At 39.6% G+C, this 20,084-nt stretch overlaps 1 protein-coding gene across 14 annotated transcripts in view; it reads right to left on the minus strand.

Annotated features, from left to right (window-relative positions):
- The window catches only part of POC1B (POC1 centriolar protein B), a 167,044-nt gene that overhangs the window by 100,182 nt on the left and 46,778 nt on the right, over positions 1–20,084 (minus strand). For 12 of the 14 annotated variants that reach the window (XR_010591213.1, XM_005279134.5, XM_065560242.1 and 9 more), the window contains one exon: positions 18,729–18,815. Coding sequence is in view for 13 of the 14 variants with exons in the window: in XM_005279134.5 (XP_005279191.2) it covers positions 18,729–18,815 (87 nt within the window). In the remaining variant the exon portion in view is untranslated. Of the gene's footprint in view, positions 1–528; positions 8,385–8,456; positions 9,218–18,728; positions 18,816–20,084 lie in introns of those variants that run through there. The other 2 variants (XM_005279136.5, XM_024107364.3) reach the window with 2 other exon arrangements.

Genomic DNA, 20,084 nt, shown 5'->3' on the forward strand with positions numbered 1-20,084 from the left:
AAATGCGTGTAAATGCAGCATATCAATTAAGTTGTGTGTATAATTTTAACTGTGTGGCAATATTGTTGTTAAGTGAAAAATTTAAACCTTATTACCTGTAATGTAAATGGCATAACACTCTGTATTGTGCAGAGTGAGAGAGTGTGTGTGTGTGTGTGTGTGTGTATATATATATATATATATATACACACACACACACACACACACACACACACACACCCCCCATAAATATAAACTTAAGTACACCTCTACCCCTATATAACGCGACCCAATATAACACGAATTTGGATATAACGCGGTAAAGCAGTGCTCCGGGGGGGTGGGGCTGCGCACTCCGGTGGATCAAAGCAAGTTTGATATAACACGGTTTCACCTATAACGCGGTAAGATTTTTTTGGCTCCCGAGGACAGCGTTATATCAAGGTAGAGGTGTATAAAGAAAACAGGAACACTGAATAGAATGCTTATCATTTAAAGCTAAGGTACTATATCTAATGCAATATTATAGATGTGTTTTATTCATACCACTTACCCAGGCAAATTCACTTCCCAAACATTGCTGCAGATCTTTTACACAAAATGCCAGCATCACAAAATAGCAGATTTAAAAATAATAAATATATCACTGGACAATTAACAACTTTTGGATGTTAGGATTTAGGTAAACACACAACTACACAGAAAAATACAGTATTGGTATAAAATTAGCATTCCCTTTGTGCTCAAAATAGAAAACAAAGTGAAGTTTATACACCACTATATTCACAAACATTGCTCAACCCTTGTAAACTCTTCTGTTGCTCCACAATACAGTGGCATGCAATGTTATATTCACATCGGTGACCTCCAGATAGGAACTGTCAAGACTTATATTACTCAATGTCAATTTTTATTAGCTAGGTCTGCACAAATTGGTGCAGCCCCCTAAAAATGCCATGTCAAAGCCTTGACAAAAAAATTCAGCTCAAACATAAATCATTTTTTCCAGTTTAAATGAACTTCCTTTTAATGTGATTAATTTACATTGGCAGCTGAAACACAAATACAGGTACATACCAAGACTAGGATAGAAAGTCAAAGTGTGTGGTACCTCATATTTGAGCTTTGTACAATATGAGTTTCTTGTATTGGTATACAATAAGAAACAACTGGAGATTTGGTCTAGAAAATTGTGCTCTGATGGTTAAAACAGGACAATTGCAGTCCTGAAACTTGGGTTCTATTTCTAATGGGAGCTTTGCCACAGATTTCAATGAGTGTGGGATAAGGCATCTCTAAAGTAGGATAATGCTCATCCATCTTTTTATAAGTACAAGAGCCTCTGATGAAACTAACTATGTAAGTGCAAGGATATTATTCACAAGAAAAGCACATTAACCTTGGAGTGCACTGTTTTTGAATTAATGCAAAAAGCAGCAGCTGCAGCATGAAAGACACAAGAATTTTAGGTCTGGGCTACTGATTTTAATTATTTTTAAGGCAGGTGCAGACTGTAATGCTATATGCCATCTACATGCTTCCCTATATCAGACAAAGTAAAATACACTAAGCACTTTTAAAATGATGATGAAACATACGCAAAGACCATCTACAAAGATCAGATTAAATGCATAGCTTGTTTACACACAAGAACTTGTTGGTACAAACATTGGTCCAGATCCTGCCATTCATTTGCGTAAACATAAGGGTCCACCCATGTACCTTTTATGTAAACATAAAAATGAATGGTCTCTGCACAGGCACAAGGGTCTGCCTGTGCTGATTAGAATGCAGGTTTAGGGTCTCATTTATATTTAAAAGACATTTAAAGCTGAATATGAGGTCAAGGTGCAATTAAGCATGCCAACAACATTTAATTGCTTTACTAAAGTAATTATATTAATAGTACATTATACATCACATACTAGGGGAATAACTAAGAGAATCATTACGATCGACTGTGGTAGAAGACAGACATGCATTAACAGGAACATTATACTACTTCCCATTTATTACACGCTGACCATGTTTACAACAGGACCAAATAATTAATTTGAATATTTAATCAGGCTATCAATTTTTAATTATCATATATGTATTGCATGGCATCAGTTGTTTACTTAAAAAAAAAAATCACCCAAACACTACAGTAACATCATGAAAAATGTTTTGTTTTTACTTAGCAATGTGGGAAGAGAGCCTGCTATGCTGGATCAGCCCATCTAGCCTGATATTCAGCCTCTAACAGCAGCCAAAACCTGTTGCTTCAAGAGAATGTGAAAATTATAAATTGCACTTATCTAATGTTGTACATGGAGAGAGAACTACTTCCTGATCCCCCCCAGATAATCAGTTTACATACTGAAATACAAGATTTTACTACCTATTTCATTGCTGTAAATTGCAAATGTATTATGATTTATTTAAAAGTTTAGAATGGTAGGTGCCTGATATAAGTTGAGAGTTACCTAGAGGTGAAATATCAGGGGCTGAAAATAAGCATCTAGGTTCTGGTTTAAACTGTAAACAAGATTTCTTCATGTCTTGTCTCCACCTGCCCACTTCCAAGTTAACTGAGGAGCCAAAGTCCTCATACCAAAAACCCCATCCCATAACCCCTGTAAATGGCAGCACTGTTCCATCTTCACAACCACCTGAAGGTGGCCAAAGGATGCAAACACCACAGCTAGATGCCAGAATAGAAACACCCAGGGGAGACTACAATGGCCATTGAATCATCCTACCTACCCAGTTCATTCCTCAATCTCCCTGCAAGCACTTTCCAAACAAAATAAATCACACTGCCATTGATCTGTAACCTCACCCCCATCAAATCATCACCATCAAATACAAACTGCCCTCAATTTGAGATTCCAGAACAGGAACAGATTACTTTTAACATCTATATTTAAATTGAAGGGAAATTGACAGCTTTTGTCCTTCTAAGTTCAGGCCTTTATGGTGTGTCTACAGTGCATTAAAAGACCTGCAGCATGGCCGCAGCTGTCTCCCATCAGCTGTCTCATGCTTGCGGGGCTCGGGCTGTGGGGCTATGAAATTGCAGTGTAGACATTTGGGCTTGGGCTGGAGCCCAGGCTCTAAAGCCTGAGCTTGATTTTTTTATTATTAGTATTATAAAGCAATAATATATTATAAATATAAACAAAGGGGAAGTTGACATGTAGACATTTGATACGGGAAGCTAAAGGTATCAAGGAACATGTCTATGGCTATTAGGGCAAAGGACAATAAGGATTTTTCTTAAATATTCCAAAACAAAACAAAACAAAAATAGTAGACTTATAGTATGGCAGTGTTAAAATTGTTAATAATGATGCACAAAAAGCATGTGTTTAATAAGTGTTTCTGTTCTTTATTTTGAAACATGGATGTATATTCATATCTTACAGTGGTAAAGAAATAATTTCTATTCCAACAATAACTAAGGAGAGTGTTAAACAACATCTATGTTTAAACATTTTTAATTCTGGGAAACTAGATAACTTGCACCCCAAAATCTTAAATGTTGAACCAGTGAACCACTGATGTTAATTTTTTAATATATCTTGGAATATTGTTTCCAGTCCTCTGGAATTTCTCCAAGTCTAATGCATCAATATTTAAAATGGGCAAACAGAATGACCTGTGTAACTTTAGGTAGGATAGCTTGATAGTGATGTCGCGGAAAAAAAAAAAAAGTGAACAGCTGATATGAGATGCAATCTATGAAGAATGGTAGCATAATTAATGCCAATCAGGGAGCTTTAATGAAAAATAGATCTTGTCAAACAAACTTAATATCTTTTTTGATTAGACTGTAATCTTGGTTGAAAAAACGGAAATGTGTTGACAAAATATACCTAGACTTCTGTAATAAATTTGATTTCATACTGCACGATATTCTGATTAAAATTAGCACTATAGAAAGTCAGCGTAGCACATGAAATAGGTTAAAAACTGGTTAGTTGATGAATCTTCAAAAGTAAATGGAGAATCATCAACAAATGGTGGTGTTTCTAGTAATTCCAGTAGAATCTGTTACTGGCCCACTGCTGGTCAATATCTTTCTCAATAATCAAGAAGAAAACAAAATAATTTCTGAAAAAGTTTATAGATTACAAAGATTGATGGAATGGTAAATAATAAAGACAGGTCAACACAACAGAGTAATATGGGTCACTTGGTAAGCATGGCTCATTCAAACACCATGAATTTTAATATAGCCAAATACAAGGACACACATCTAGGAACAAATAACATAGATCAAACTGGCAGGATGTGGGAGTGGATCTATCTTGGAAAGCAGTGACACTAAAAAGAACTAAGGTGTTATGGTATATAATCAACTGAACAAGAGTTTGCAGTGTGATATAACAGCTGAGAGTGCAAATGTAATCATTGACTGTATAATAAGTAGGGAAATATCAAGTAGGAGGATGAAGATGGTATTAAATATGTATTGAAAAGCTGAGTGAAATAAGAGGAGACATAGCCAGGGAGATGGACATAGGAAGGACAGGGGGGATGGACACAAAGAGGCCCGCAACATATAGTGCTACTAATGGGAGACAGGCTAAACGACATACATTAGGGTGTTTATACACCAATGCAAGAAGCCTAGGTAATAAAATGGAGGAATTGGAGCTCTTGGTCCGAGAATTGAAACCGGATATCGTAGGAATAACTGAAACGTGGTGGAATGGCAGTCACGACTGGAACACAGGTATGGAGGGGTATGCGCTGTTTAGGAAAGACCGGGACAAAGGTAAAGGTGGGAGGGTGGCATTGTATGTCAATAGTGAAATAAGCTGTAAAGAAATAATAGTGGATGGAATAGATAACAGAGTCCGTCCGGGCAATACTCACACTGGGTAAAAGGACTACTAGAGCCTCTCCGGGGATAGTGCTTGGGGTGTGCTATAGACCGCCGGGATCGACCCAGGATATGGATAAGGAACTATTTAATGTATTTAGGGAAGTAAATACTAATAGAAACTGTGTAATTATGGGGGACTTTAACTTCCCGGATATAGATTGGGGAACAAACGCTAGTAGCAATAATAGGGCTCAGATGTTCCTAGATGTGCTTGCTGATCAATTCCTTCATCAAGTGGTAGCTGAACCGACAAGGGGGGAGGCCATTTTAGATTTGATTCTGGTAAGTAGTGAGGACCTCGTTGAGGAAGTGGTAGTAGGGGACAACTTGGGCTCCAGTGATCATGAGCTAATTCGGTTTAAAGTAAATGGAAGGAGTAACAGAATTAAGTCAAAGACTAGGGTTTATAATTTTAAAAAGGCCAATTTTAACAAATTAAGGGGACTGGTAAGGGAAGTGGATTGGGCAAACGTATTAATGGATCTAAAGGCAGAAGAAGCCTGGGAGTACTTTAAGTTAAAGATGCATGAGCTGTCAGAGGCCTGTATTCCCAAAAAGGGAAAAAGATTACTAAGCAAGAGATTTAGACCGAGCTGGATGAGCGACCGACTCAAAGGGGCGACTAGGAAAAAACAGAAAGCGTACAAAGAGTGGAAGAGGGGAGGGATCAGTAAGGAAACTTACCTTAGTGAAGTCAGAAAATGTAGAGATAGAGTGAGAAAGGCCAAAGGCCGTGTAGAGTTGGACCCAGCGAGGGGAATTAAAAGCAATAGTAAGAGGTTTTACAGCCATATAAATAGGAAGAAAGCAAAGAAAGAAGAAGTGGGACCGCTGAAGACTATAGCCGGAGAGGAGATTAAAGATAATCTAGGCATGGCGCAATATCTCAATGAATATTTTGCATCGGAGTTTAATGAGGCCAATGAAGGTATTAGGGATACTAACACCATTACAGAGGGGCATACAGGATGGGGGATTACCGTATCCGAGGTAGAAACAAAACTTGAACACCTTAATGGGACTAAGTCGGGAGGACCGGACGACCTTCATCCGAGAATACTGAAGGAATTGGCACGGGAAATAGCAGGCCCATTAGCGATAATATTTAATGAATCTGTAAACTCGGGGGTGGTCCCGTTAGACTGGAGAATAGCTAACGTGGTTCCTATTTTCAAGAAAGGGAAAAAAAGTGATCCGGGTAACTACAGGCCTGTTAGTTTAACATCTGTAGTGTGCAAGGTGCTGGAGAAAATTCTGAAAGAGAAACTAGTTGAGGACCTTGAGGTTAATGGCAATTGCGATAAATTACAACATGGTTTTACGAAGGGCAGATCGTGCCAAACGAATCTGATCTCCTTCTTTGAGAAAGTAACGGACTTATTAGATAAGGGAAATGCAGTGGACCTAATATACCTGGATTTCAGTAAAGCATTTGATACTGTACCCCATGAGGAATTATTGGTTAAACTGGAAAACATGGGGATCGATATGAAAATCCAGAGGTGGATAAGGAATTGGTTAATGGGGAGAATGCAGCGGGTCGTATTAAAGGGTGAACTGTCAGGTTGGAGGGAGGTTACTAGTGGAGTGCCTCAAGGTTCGGTTTTGGGACCCATTTTATTTAATCTATTTATAACTGACCTCGGAACCGATTGCAGGAGTGGGCTGATAAAGTTTGCGGATGATACGAAGGTGGGAGGCATTGCAAATTCGGAGGAGGATAGGGATATTCTGCAGGGAGACTTGAATGAGCTTGTGAATTGGAGTATCAGAAATAGGATGAAATTTAATAGTGAAAAGTGTAAGGTGATGCACTTGGGGATGACTAATAATTTTAGTTACAAGATGGGGACGCATTGGTTAGAAGTAACGGAAGAGGAGAAGGACCTAGGGGTCCTTGTAGACCGCAGGATGACTATGAGTCGACACTGTGACGTGGCGTAAAAAAAGCCAATGCGGTCTTGGGATGCATTAGGCGAGGGATATCTAGTAGGGATAAGGAGGTCCTGCTTCCGTTGTATAAGGCGCTGGTGAGACCTCATTTGGAGTACTGTGTGCAGTTCTGGTCTCCCATGTTTAAAAAAGATGAACTCAAACTGGAACGGGTGCAGAGAAGGGCGACTAGGATGATCAGAGGAATGGAAAACCTGTCATATGAAAGGAGACTAGAGGAGCTTGGGTTGTTTAGTCTGACAAAGCGAAGGCTGAGGGGGGATATGATTGCTATCTTTAAATATATCAGAGGGATAAATACAAGAGAGGGAGAGGAACTATTCCAGCTTAGTACTAATGTGGACACGAGAACGAATGGATATAAACTGGCCGTGGGGAAGTTCAGGCTTGAAATTAGACGAAGGTTTCTGACCGTCAGAGGGGTGAAATATTGGAATGGCCTTCCGAGGGAAATGGTGGGGGCGACGGACCTGTCTGGTTTTAAGATTAAGTTAGATAAGTTTATGGAGGGAATGGTTTAATGGTAAAACATAGTAGCCAAGGAAAACCAAGCAATGGTACGTAAATAGTATAATGGCCAACAGGGTCAGACTTGAGACTCTTGCCTACATGCTCGGGGTCTTACTGATCGCCATATTTGGGGTCGGGAAGGAATTTTCCTCCAGGGTAAATTGGCTGAGCCTCTGGAGATTTTTCGCCTTCTTCCGCAGCATGGGGCAGGGATCACTAGCAGGAGGGTCTCTGCCGATTGAAGTCACTAAAACACAGGATTGGGGACTTCAACGGCAGAGTCCAGGGAAGGGTTCTGTGGCCTGCAGCATGCAGGGGGTCAGACCAGATGATCATAATGGTCCCTTCTGACCTTAAAGTCTATGAGTCTATGAGTCTATGTATTACCGTATTGGTAAGACCATTGTCTGATTACTTTGTCCAGTTCTGGTGTCCACCCCTCAAAAAAGGATGTGGAAAAACTGGAAGAAGTTCAGAAAGAGAGTTACAAGAATGATTCAAGGTCTGGAAAACTTATAGTGAGAGTCTTAAAACACTGTTTAGTTTAATGAAGAGAAGATTAAAACAGTTCACGTGGTCTGGATTCATAAACACCTAAAAGAGGAGAAGTTTTCGGATAGTAACAGATAAAAGCATAACAAGGGATTCTCCATCACTTGAAATCTAAGTCAAGATTGGAGATCTTTCTTAAAAAAACATATGATCTAGCTCAAGCAGATGTTAGCTTCATGCAGAAATTAGTAGGTGAAATTCCATGGCCTGAGATATGCAGGTGGTCAGCCTGGACAATCATAATGGTCCCTTCTGTTCTTAACTATTAATAAGTACTTTTTCCTCATGCACAGAAACACAATAGGCACTGCAATGCTGCTTTTATTGCTAGTTATTGACCACATAGGGAGTACCAAGACAGCAGCAGGGAGAGCCACTGTAATGGAGCTGACATGGACATAAGTCACTTTCATCATTTAAAGTGGAGCAGGTGGCTGCATTCCTTGACTGAACGAGATGTTAGCAGTGTAGTCAGTAACAGGATAAACAGAATTCTACGGCCTTGACTTGAGAGCTGTCAGACAAGCAAAGGAGGAACAGCTTTTAAATCAGTTACAAAGAGAAATACACTTTAAAATATGTGCTTTATTACTCATTTTGAATCTTCAATATTTTTATTTTTTGTTTTGTTAAATAAGCATTTCAGTTCACATTCAAATTTTGCAGCACACATGGCTGTCAGCATCCTGTACCAACCTCAGACTCGTGCAATGGTTAGGAATAACAGGGTAAGTCAAGGGCACTGTTCCAGACTTAATGTCTTGTTCCCTAGCTTTGTGTCAGTTTGGGTCACAGGCTTACAACACAACTTCAGATAAAATATAACCCATTAACTTTTAAGGGAAGGGGGAAAACACATATTACACACACTATGAACACAACAACCACCAAACATTTTCATCATTTTTAAAGTCAGTTAAATTAACTGAATAAAATATTCAACTAAATTCACTTGTGTCACTATATCCAAAACAAGAGGGGTTTTAAAGATTTACAGAACTGGTGAATACTAGGTTCTTTATTTTCCATTGAACTAACAGACTCTCAAATGGCATTTAGACCAGTAATAAATCATATTCTATGTCAGCAGAAAGATCATTACAAGCTGACAGTCCAAGTGAAAGAAGCGCTTTTCTGAAAATGCTTTAGTAGTTATTTCCTGTGTGAAAGACTAGCTGCTGGTTTTTGCATTCCTCAGGGTACAGTTCTTCTCAGAGGATGTTACTCTTCCACAGGAAGAGGAAGGAACCAGTTGTTATTGGATGTGTGGGTTGATAGCTGTCGGACATTTTCTACATGCCTCAGAATCAGCTGTGAGAACTTGGATAAACAGCTTAGATTCCCAGCCTAGGGGAAAAATTACTGACAGCTTACAAGTACAGTATCTCAGGAAGTTATGACACAGAAATAATACCTGGAACTTTTACACATCCAGTTCCCAGAAATGTGCTGATTTGCTAAAGGAACTACAAAAAAGAACAGACTGACTTGATAAACTTTCTTTAACCATTTCACTTAACACTGTGTTTTGCTGCCAAATTAAAAAAAAACATTTATGACTTTTTTTTTGGCCAGCTCTAACATATCTACTAGAAAATAATCAGTTAATTTTACAACATGAAACAAAATATTAAGAATTTCATTATTAATCACGTTTATTATAGTATTGCCTAAGGGCCAACTAAGAATAGGGCCCCTTTGCCAACCCTGTCTTAAAGAGCTTACAATCTAAATAGATAAGACAGACACAGGGTGGGGAAAGGGGTATGACTAGAGGCGGATTTTGTGGGGCCCTGGGCCAGAGCAAGTGGGAGCCCCTCCCCACCCCTTCTGCCTGCAGTCCCCCCGCCCCTCCCATATGTTCCTGTTGGAAAAATGGGGTTGGGGTGTGAGGGCTTGCCCCACCCCTACGCAGCACTCCTGCTGGGGAGCAGAGTTGGGGCACGGGGGCTTCCCTGGCTCCCTGGTAGGAGTGCCGGGTGGGGTTGGGGGGCACCCATTTTTCTGGGGCCCCCCTTATTTGCCCAGGGTCCCAGGACATGGGCCCCATTGGCCCAGTGGCTAATCCACCACTGAGCATAACACACAAACAGAGTGAACAAGATGATGGTGGCAAACATGTCAGTTCCATGATTCTTTCCACCCTTTGGGTGGGATTACTTAGGAGGGGATTGGCTAAACGGAAACAAATGGAAAGGGAGAGGAGGAAGAGGGACAGGGGAGAAGAGGGTAAGAGGTGCAGGTGCAGAGTAAAGCTGTGTGTGTGGCAACAGCACTGTACATTCACACCCTGGCACAGGCTGCATACTATATCTCCACCTGGACAAGACCTGACTGTCCAGAGATCCTGGCTTTGGCTGCTACTCTTCTAATGGCTTAACTTTGGATAATGGGATTGCAGGGAATCCATTGCCAAGAGCGTGGGGTCAGACATAAGGCCTGCCTAGAGGCCCAAAGCCAGGGACAGTGCCTAAACTGTGCCCAGCCCCAGAACACTAGTGGTACATGGAATTCAGAGTTTGGATTCCCCAGCAGCAGTTTTGCAAGTGTCCAGCCAAGGGAGCTTGACTACATCTGGTACAGTCCACTACTCTGCATTTGTACAGTGCCTAGCAAAATAGGGTCTTGATGGGCCCTTAAGCACTACTGTTATAAACATGATTAATGACTTCACATATTAACTAATACTGTAGCTGAACTAATGTAATTATTGGGCACAGGCTATATACTTAAAAATAGCACAGGAAATCTTCCTCTCCAACTATCTAAGATATTAAGTCAAGTTCAGTCTTCAATTCACTCAAAGCACTATTAATGAACACCCTGGCATGTATTATTACTTAATTATGCAGCAGTGCAACATACATTCCCAATTCTTTCTTAGTATACTAGTAGTTATATGTCCTGTTAGAATACCATTATAAACAGTGCAAAGAAAGGCCATTAAGATCACATTCCTCCCTTATTACATATGTATTACTTCTCTCTTGTGTATAGCTAATTTTTAGATCCATTATCAATTGCACTAGCATGCCTCTTAAAGTCAGGTACACTGCACATGTCAAGTAATTGTGATGTGACTGCATTCCAGAACAAGAGAATCAAAACCTGTGACAATTTGGGGATTCTATGTACAACTTATGAATTCTGATTGATGAAATTATTAAATTGTTGTATCATTAAATGTCTCACTGCATGTGCAGTCAGCCATGGGGCTGTATTATGTATTTCCAAGACCAGGGACAATGGACAGTTGTTAAAGCTAATGACTGTACTCCAGTTGAGAAACTAGCTCAACCAAGTTTGTCTGCAGAGGGGTTAGGATTTGGAGCAGTAGAATTTTCCCAGAAGCAGAACAAAGGAACCGGGTGTTAGTGGTAAGACTTATAAACTCAAGAGGAAGAAAGAGAGGGGCATGCTATCCTGCGAGGAGGGCACAGGGAGTGCAGGGGCTGTTTAACTCTGGAACGAGGCAAGGTAAAAGGAAGCTGACTTGGAGAAGAAGGAGAGACTCCATGATTTGGAGGAGAAGGTTTCAGAACTCCTCAGAGAACTCTGACATAAGCAAAGGAAATGCTCCAGAATGATGAGGAAACTGAGGCAGGAAAGTGTGTGTAGGGTTTTATTATATTTTTCTGGATCTGTAGGTCTTCTGTGCTATCTGAGTAAAAACAGTAAGTGTGCTTGGAAACCTTTGCAAGGCCTATCTATGTGTCTGTTTGGTTCACCTATCACATGCTCCAGAAGAGTTAAACCATAAACCTAGAGTGACTACACAGTTGGAGCTGAGGGAATGAGTGTGCTTAAGTTACTGGGGAGGCTGGGTGGGTCAGCACTGGTCCTGGGGCCTAGAGCAGCTGGGCTGCAGGATCCCATTTTCTTGAAGGAGTAACAGAGAGAGCTTGTGCCCAGGAAATGTGCGAGAGAGGCCAAAGAGAGAAAGACAGTATTGTAGCTTATACTAACCAAGGGAAATTTAAGAGCATGCTAATTTAGTGTATTGTACAGGTCAGGCCGGGGAGGAGGAGGATGAACAGTCTGGATCCCTGTTCAAAACTGTAGAGAGAGGAACGGAAGGGTCCCTTCTTCCTTCACTTTTTCTTAGAGGAAATTTTCTTTGTCCTCCTCTGTTCCATGTAATTCTGATGCTGCATTAAGCCAAGGAAGAAAGATGGTGCCCCAGGCAGAGGTATCAATGGCAGCTTCTTCCAGTAAGGTAGGGAAAGAGCTGGGGAAGACTGCCTGTACATTGGGAGGAGAAAATGGTGCAAAATCTTGCTGCCATATTGACTACTACTTGCCTACGTGGCATAACTGACAATTCATCTATACTGGTAGTAGTCACATCCCAGAATGGAATTTCAGTTGTGTGTAAAAAAACCTGCTAGAGTTCTGGATAGGCACCTTTCTTAGGTGGGGTTGTGGGAGAAGAAGGGGAGTCTATGTTAATGTCTGTGAAAATAAATAAAACAAAATCTTTTCTGCTTTTAGCATCGAGAAATCCAGACACCTACTACTAAAGGGGCATGGTCTAGTTAGCAATATTTCATCTTTCTGAATAATAATTTCTGAGCATTAACTTTGTTCCTAACCCCTTCTTTAAAATGTTACGCTGTCTCCAAAAAAAATGTTTGATCACTTAATTTTTTTTTGAAAACCTTCTAATTAATCTACTCCTCACCAAGCAAAAAGGAACAATGCTTATCCCCCCCCTTAAAATATTTAGCACACAGTCTTAGTTGTAGAGTCGATATTGTGTATGAACGAAAAAATACATCTTGCATTTGATAAGTATCAATGGAGGAGAGGGCAGCAAATGTGTATTACAGGCAGCATTGCTAGTTCAGACTTCACACTGCTCTGCTTCCTTCAAATCCTGTTTACATGAGCAAGGTCAACAGATGGAACACTAGAGAGCCTTCACAGTGATTTCCTGCTGCTGTCAGAACAGCTAGCGAGACATCAACTTATCCTGGGTTTATCATGGGACCTGAGGTTAACTGTGCATTGGTTTGCACATTTAATTGAAAAAAATACACCCTCAACATATAAGCAAAAATCAAAGGATGGGGCAGAAAGAAACAGTCCTACAGGGAAAAAAAAGTCCTTTCCAACTTTTACTTTTTGGTAACTCAGGAACACAAAGACAATACTAAGATGGCTGTAATACATTTAGGGGTGGGTGGGAGGGAGAAGACAAGTAGTGTTTTGAATGGAAGAGAGAAAGCCACCTTTATAACAAAAAAAACTAAATAGTCTGAGATTCTCACACGTTAAAGAACTGTAATCTATGATTCTACATCTTGCCAATGAAGAATGTTATTATCCTAAAGATCAATGTGTTTTTAAATGAGCTACGTTTACTATTCATTATAAATTTAGCAGATTAATTACAAATTACTGGCATAATTTGAGGGGGACAATAGGTGAATTACTTTTTTCCACATTGATTTTGAAGATAGTACAACATTTAGTTTTTAAACTTTTACATCTTTATAATTTGTGTTCTTTCAAATAGATTTTTCCAAACCTCTGTTTACATAAGTAGTTAGGAAGTGGCTCTGAACTGGTTTTGCAATGTTGTCTAGTAACTAGGATACCCCAGTGTCACAACATTTACTGAAATATTTTCTCTGTCTTCACAAGTGAACTCTCTCTTCCTGAATATATTTTGTCCATATAATATTTCAGTGGTCCCAAAAATTTTTCTGGCACGCCCTCTCCCCACCTGTAATGGTACTTGTCTGGACCTCCCAACCCCCCAGGAACTGTGGTTGGGATCTGGGGTTAGGAGCAGAGCTGCAGTTGGGGCCGGGAGCAGGCCTGCGGTGGGGGCCAGGAGCGCTGGAGCTGGGGCTGGAGCTGCAGCTGGGTATGGGGCAAGGTGGTGCTCCCTCCCCTCCCTGCCCCCTGTGGAGGCTAGCCTGGGCCCCACCGTGTCCCCCCCAGTTTGTAGTATTTATTGGCTACAACAGGACTGCAGGGGGGAAATATTCAGAACTGGCAGTCTCTTCTTGCTAACAATGGTGCAAATTCCAGCTATTCTATTATTCTTGTATGAACAACAACAAAAAAACAAACAAACAAGGAAAAGCTGACACACAGCCACATCTAGGGATTGCTTTCTTTCCTAATTTTACTGAAACAGACAACAGAACTAACAATCAATAGTCCATAATGCCCAAGAACTATTTCAACATATAATTCAATAACTCCCAAAGCTTTCATAATTATAATAAGGCTGCCAGATACTCCATAATTAAGGTTATTGAGACTTTTCTCATTAGAAGGCTAATTTTGTCCCTTAATCTAAAATACACAAAAAAAGTCATATCATTCTCAAAGATGGTAGGATAGATCTTGGTTCAAGGTAGAATTTTTCCACCAAGTATAAAGTGAATTAGAATACCCTAAAAAGATAGTTATTCAAAATTTAAAAAATTAACATTTTTTGACTCTTTGTAGCAATACCCGCCCCCCAAATAGGTAGAAACATTCTTCCTGGAAGGTTGGGGCCCTATTGAGTTTCCTATGGTTTACAGGGCCCCTATACAAGGGTCCTAAGGGAAGGTATACAGAAGGCCCTCAAAGCGACAAAGGATTAGGCTCGCTGTGGGAAGGTTTAGTGAGAACTCCCCCAAATAATCTCCTAAAATTTGTAAGGATTTTGGGGAAAGAAGCATTCTGTATCTTTCCAAGGGAGGGAGCATTTTGTTTCATTTTTCTTTAAGAGATGGAGTGGGTGTCCCAAAAACAGCAAGGAGGTGGGGTGAGATTAGGAATGATGGCACAAGAGGGACGAATGGGTGACAGGGAGACGGTGGGTGATGGAGGGAAGGTGGGGCAAATGTCATCATACGTGAGGGGGAAGAGGAGGGTGTAGATGTGGGATCTGGATTTGTGCTGGTGGGGAAAGGAGAAGGTGGGGACTGTAGGAGGTAAGGGGAACAATTATGTTGAAATGAAGCCAGAGGGAGGAAAGAAAGGGGAAAGCACAGATACTATGATGCAGAAGGGTGTGGTGAGAGCCATGGCTGAGTGATAGATGGACAAGCTAACCCATCTCACATTTAGTACATTATTGGCAGAGTCATATAGGTGAGTTTTGTAGTTATATCTCTTATAATAAGGATGACAAAAGGCTATAAAACAAAAGGGATGCTGTCAGCAATCAAGGGGATGCTACCAGGGATGCATCAACGCTTCATTTTATTATTCAACTCCACAAGATGCATTCTGGACACAAACGTTTCATAAAGCAGTCATAGGTCAGGTAAACAAATTAATGAGATTAACTTGATAAAATTATGTGATTGGGGGCTTTATAATATCTCTCTTTGTTATCTATACATGTACACTTGAGTCCTGCAATCAGTGGTAAGATTCAGATGCAACACACTTCAAAAAATTATTGAACAGCCAGAAAATTCTGTCTGTTGAGTGGCCATACTGGGTCAGACCAATGGTCCATCTAGCCCAGTATCCTGTCTTCCAACAGTGGCCAATGCCAGATGCCCCAGAGGGAACGAACAGAACAGGCAATCACTGAGTGATCCATTCCCTGTCATTCACTCTCAGCTTCTGGCAGTCAGAGGCTTAGGACTCCCAGAGCGTGGGGTTGCATCCCTGATCATCTTGGCTAATAGTCATTGATGGACCTATCCTCCGTGAACTTATCAAACTCCTTTTTGAACCCTGTTATACTTTTGGCCTTCACAACATCTTGTTAATGAGTTCCACAGGTTGACTGTGAATTGTGTGACGTACTTCCTTTTGTTTGTTTTAAATCTGCTGCCTATTAATTTCATTGGGTGACCCCTGGTTCTTAGGTTATGTGAAGAGATAAATAACACTTCCCTATTCACTTTCTCCACACCATTCATGATTTTATAGACCAGTGGTTCCTGAGGTTATTACATGGGGGATCGTGAGCTATCAGCCTCCACCCCAAACCCCGCTTTGCCTCCAGCATTTATAATGGTGTTAAATATATAAAAAGAGAGTGATTTTAATTTATAAGGAGGGTCACACTCAGAGGCTTGCTGTGTGAAAGGGGTCACCAGTACAAAAGTCTGAGAACCCCATTATAGACCTCCATCATGCCCTCCCGCCCCCACGCAGTCATCTCTTTTCGAAGCGGAACAGTCCCAGTCTTTTTAATCTCTCTTCATATGGAAGCTGTTCCATACCCGTAATCATTTTTGTTGCCCTTCTCTGCTGTACCTTCTCCAATACTAATATTCACTTATTTATTTAGATGGGGCGACCAGAACTCTACACAGTATTCAAGTTGTGGGCATACCAGGGATTTATATAGTGGTATTATGATATTTACTGTATTATCTATCCCTTTCCTAATGGTTCCTAACATTTTGTTAGCTTTTTTGACTGCCGCTGTACATTGAGCAAATGTTTTCAGAGAAGTATCCCTAATGAGTCCAAGATCTTTTTCTTGGGTGATAACTGCTAATTTAGACCCCATCATTTTATATGTATAGTTGAGATTATGTTTTTCCATGTGCTCTACTTCGGATTTATTGATATTGTTGTCCAGTCACCCAGTTTTGTGAGAGCCCTTTGTAACTCTTCACAGTCTGTTTTAGACTTAACTATCTTGAGTAATCTGTATCATCTTCAAATTTTGCCACCTCACTGTTTACCCCTTTTTCCAGATCATTTATGAATGCGTTGAACAGTACTGGTCGCAATACAAATTCCTGGGGGACACAGCTATTTGCCTCTCTCCATTCTGAAAACTGACCATTTACCCCCACCCTTTGTTTCCTATCTTTTAACCAGTTATTGATCCATGAAAGGAAAGGTCCCTCTTATCCCATGACTGCTTACTTTGCTTAAGAACCTTTAGTGAAGGACCTAGTGAAAGGCTTTCTGAAAGTCCAAGTACACCATATCCACTAGATCACCCTTGTCCATATGTTTGGTGAGACATCATTTCCCTTGACTAAAGCCAAGTTGACTAGTGTCCAAAATATTGTGCTCTTTTATGAGTCTGGTAATCCTGTTTTTTTACTATATTTTCAACGAATTTGCATGTTACTGAAGTTAGGCTTACAAGCCTGTAACTGCCAGGATCACCTATGGAACCTTTTAAAAAAAATTGGATGATAGCTAGTGTGCTGCCAGTCATGTGGTACAGAAACAGATTTAAATGATAGATTACATAACACAGTTAGTAGTTCTGCAATTTCATATTTGAATTTCTTCAAAACTCTTGGGTAAATACATCTAGCCCTGGTGAGTTATTACTGTTTAATTTAACAAGTTGTTCCAAAAACTCTTCTACCGATACCTCAATCTGGGACAGTTCCTCAGATCTGTCACCTAAAAAGAAAGGCTTAGGTGTGGGAATTTTCCTCACATCCTTCAGAATGAAAACCGATGCAAAGAATTAATTTAGCTTCTTCACAATGGCCTTGTCTTCCTTGAGTGCTCCTTTACCAACTCTATCATCCAGTAGTCCCACTGATTGTTTGGCAGGCTTCCTACTTCTGATGTGCTTAATTTTTTTTTGCTGTTTCACTCTTGTGACTGTAACTTTTAATTTTCACTTAAATAGCTTCCTCGTTTTTGTATAGTTAATCTTTCTGAAGTTAAATGCTACTCTGGTGGTCTTTTTTTGGTATTTTCTCTCCCTCTACTTACAAGAGTTATAAAGTGAGTGGATTATTTTGACCCCAGCTAGGTTAAAGAGCTAAATTTTCTTGGTGACACTGAAAACACAACAGCAAAATTGCTAATGAAATCAAAGCATCTGAATTACGACAGCCAAATGTTATGTGAGGATTTCAGTTTGGCTGGGGAGGAAAGAGGGTTAAACAGCACTAGAACCTCTACACAGCATTTCATTCAAGGATCTCAAAGCACTTTTAAAACATTAAATAACTCTTACTACACACCTGTATGTAGGTGTTACTACCACCATTTTATAGACGGGGACAGAGAGATCAAGTGACATTCATGGTCATACAAAATCTGAGGGAAGACAGGGAGCAAAACACACATCTGTTGCACAGTCCGGTGTTTTAACCATAAAATCATCCATCCACTCTAGCCAGATGAAACCTACTTATGGTGATTACCATTGCCTTAGAAAGCACACTCTTTACAAATCCTGTCATCTAATAATTAAATTCAGTGGAACAATTTCAGAGCTAATAATTCAGGGGGAGGGAGAGGGAGGGAGGAAACATTCTCATCCTAGAAAAGGATTTCTCATTTTAACCTAACTCTAGAACAGTACATCCTTTATTATCCAACACCGAGTGTGCATTTTTCTCCTCCTACGAAAGCACCATTTAAATATTGCCTTTCTTTCCTCCCACACAGCACTGTTATATGAAAGTGAACACTAAAAGGAACTAATCCTATCATTCCTTCTTAGAATGATGTGCACTAGCTGATACCATAAAAGGAGAAAAATCAAATCATATCATTATTGGCACTCTTTATCAATAAGAAGACTGTTCTTTGTTTTCCAGTACATGTCTATTTGTCTGCAACTTAAGTTAGCAAAATCAAATATTTCATAAATTAAATATTTACACAGAAACAATATTATGTGATTTTTCAACAGCTAATTATGAGCTGCTCTTCAGTACAATAAAAGATTAAATCTCTTAAGCAAAGTGAAAACTTCACTCTTGCACCATCTTCTGGTTAACACTGAATTGTGGAAGGAAATTTGAACATGGCGGCTAAGAAGTTAAGACTCTTAATAGTAAAACTATTTATTGGACTCTGACTACATTTTATCAATTTAGAGAAGTCCACATTGCCACTAACCTATTAATTTAAACTATGCTTTGTCCTTCCGAACATGTCCCCCCAGGAAACTTACCGGAGAACTGAAATACACGGAGGAACTAATATCTACGACAGGTGGGTCAAGCGTTTGTGTATCTGTCACATCGAAGCTAGGATCTATCTGTCAAAAACAAATTTTGCTGTTAGTATTTCTATATCAACAGAAAATGGAAACAAGACTGAGCCCACAAAGACCATATGTTAAATGAGGGCATGCCTATCAACACAGTTACAGGTAAGGATAATATATTCATAAAAGAAACTGCTTTCTTTGAAGCTTTTCCTGTTATCATAATCATAATGTATTGGTAACCACACACATTAAAGAAACCAATTATATTAACGCAGGTCATATCAAATAGGTCTACAGTCCATACTTTTGTTATAAACCTCAAACACCCCCAAAAAATAAATTGACTCAAAGGTTCTTATCTTATTCTTAGCACAGGAACTACGAATCAAGAAGTTAAATTTTATGATAGAATATGAAAATGTGGGAGTGGAAATAGCAACTATAAAATTGATTTAATCAGGGCAGTTAACACTGATGTTACCCAAAATTTAAGCCAGCTGCTGATCTCCAATAGAATCACTAATGACCTTTGAAGAAATGCATTCCAGGAAGCTTTTTTCCAAGCTTCCAAATGTGGCTTCTTTATATTTTCTCATGTGATCTGAAGCCCAAACTAAAAGGGCAGTATGTAATTTTTGCAGTCTATTCTTCTGAAGATTCCTTGTAAAATTGCTGCTATGATTTCATCTTTTTCCACTCTGGAAATATGATTGCAATGTACTATGAGTACAATTTTCAAAAGCATCCAAGTGATTTAGGAGCCTAAGCCCTACTTTTAAAAGAACTCTAATTCTCATTTGCAAATCATGTTTGTTTTTTAGGTTATGAGGCAACAGTGGTTTCTGTGGTAGGTCAAGCGTCTGACTAGAAGTCACGATGTCTGAAAAAAATGCAAAAACTGATTCATGGTGAGCTACTATATGAAAGTGATTGACTATGAAGATCTGCATTCTGCCTGAAATGCATTACATAGCTACACACCACAAAAATATCAGAAGTCTGTGCTGTCAGAATACTAAATTATTTGACATTGTTTGGTTCTATAAGTTTGAACAGAAGTTAGAAGTGCTTACTTGTACCTTTTGTCATGGTTCTGAAAATTTTTATCTAAAATGGGAGAGCTAAGAGAAATATTAATATAAATGTAATATAAAAACCTCATGAAAACATAGAAGGAAAATCCTTCTTACACCTATCATAAGATTTTATGACTGCCAATTACCATAGTATCTGAGCATCTTGCATGTAAAATACACATAATAGTTTATTGTGGACTTTAGAGTGATTTTGTTTTTGAGTAAAAACTCTAGTTGGGGG

This window comes from Chrysemys picta, chromosome 1, assembly GCF_011386835.1.
Source record: "Chrysemys picta bellii isolate R12L10 chromosome 1, ASM1138683v2, whole genome shotgun sequence".
Lineage (NCBI taxonomy): Eukaryota > Metazoa > Chordata > Testudines > Emydidae > Chrysemys > Chrysemys picta.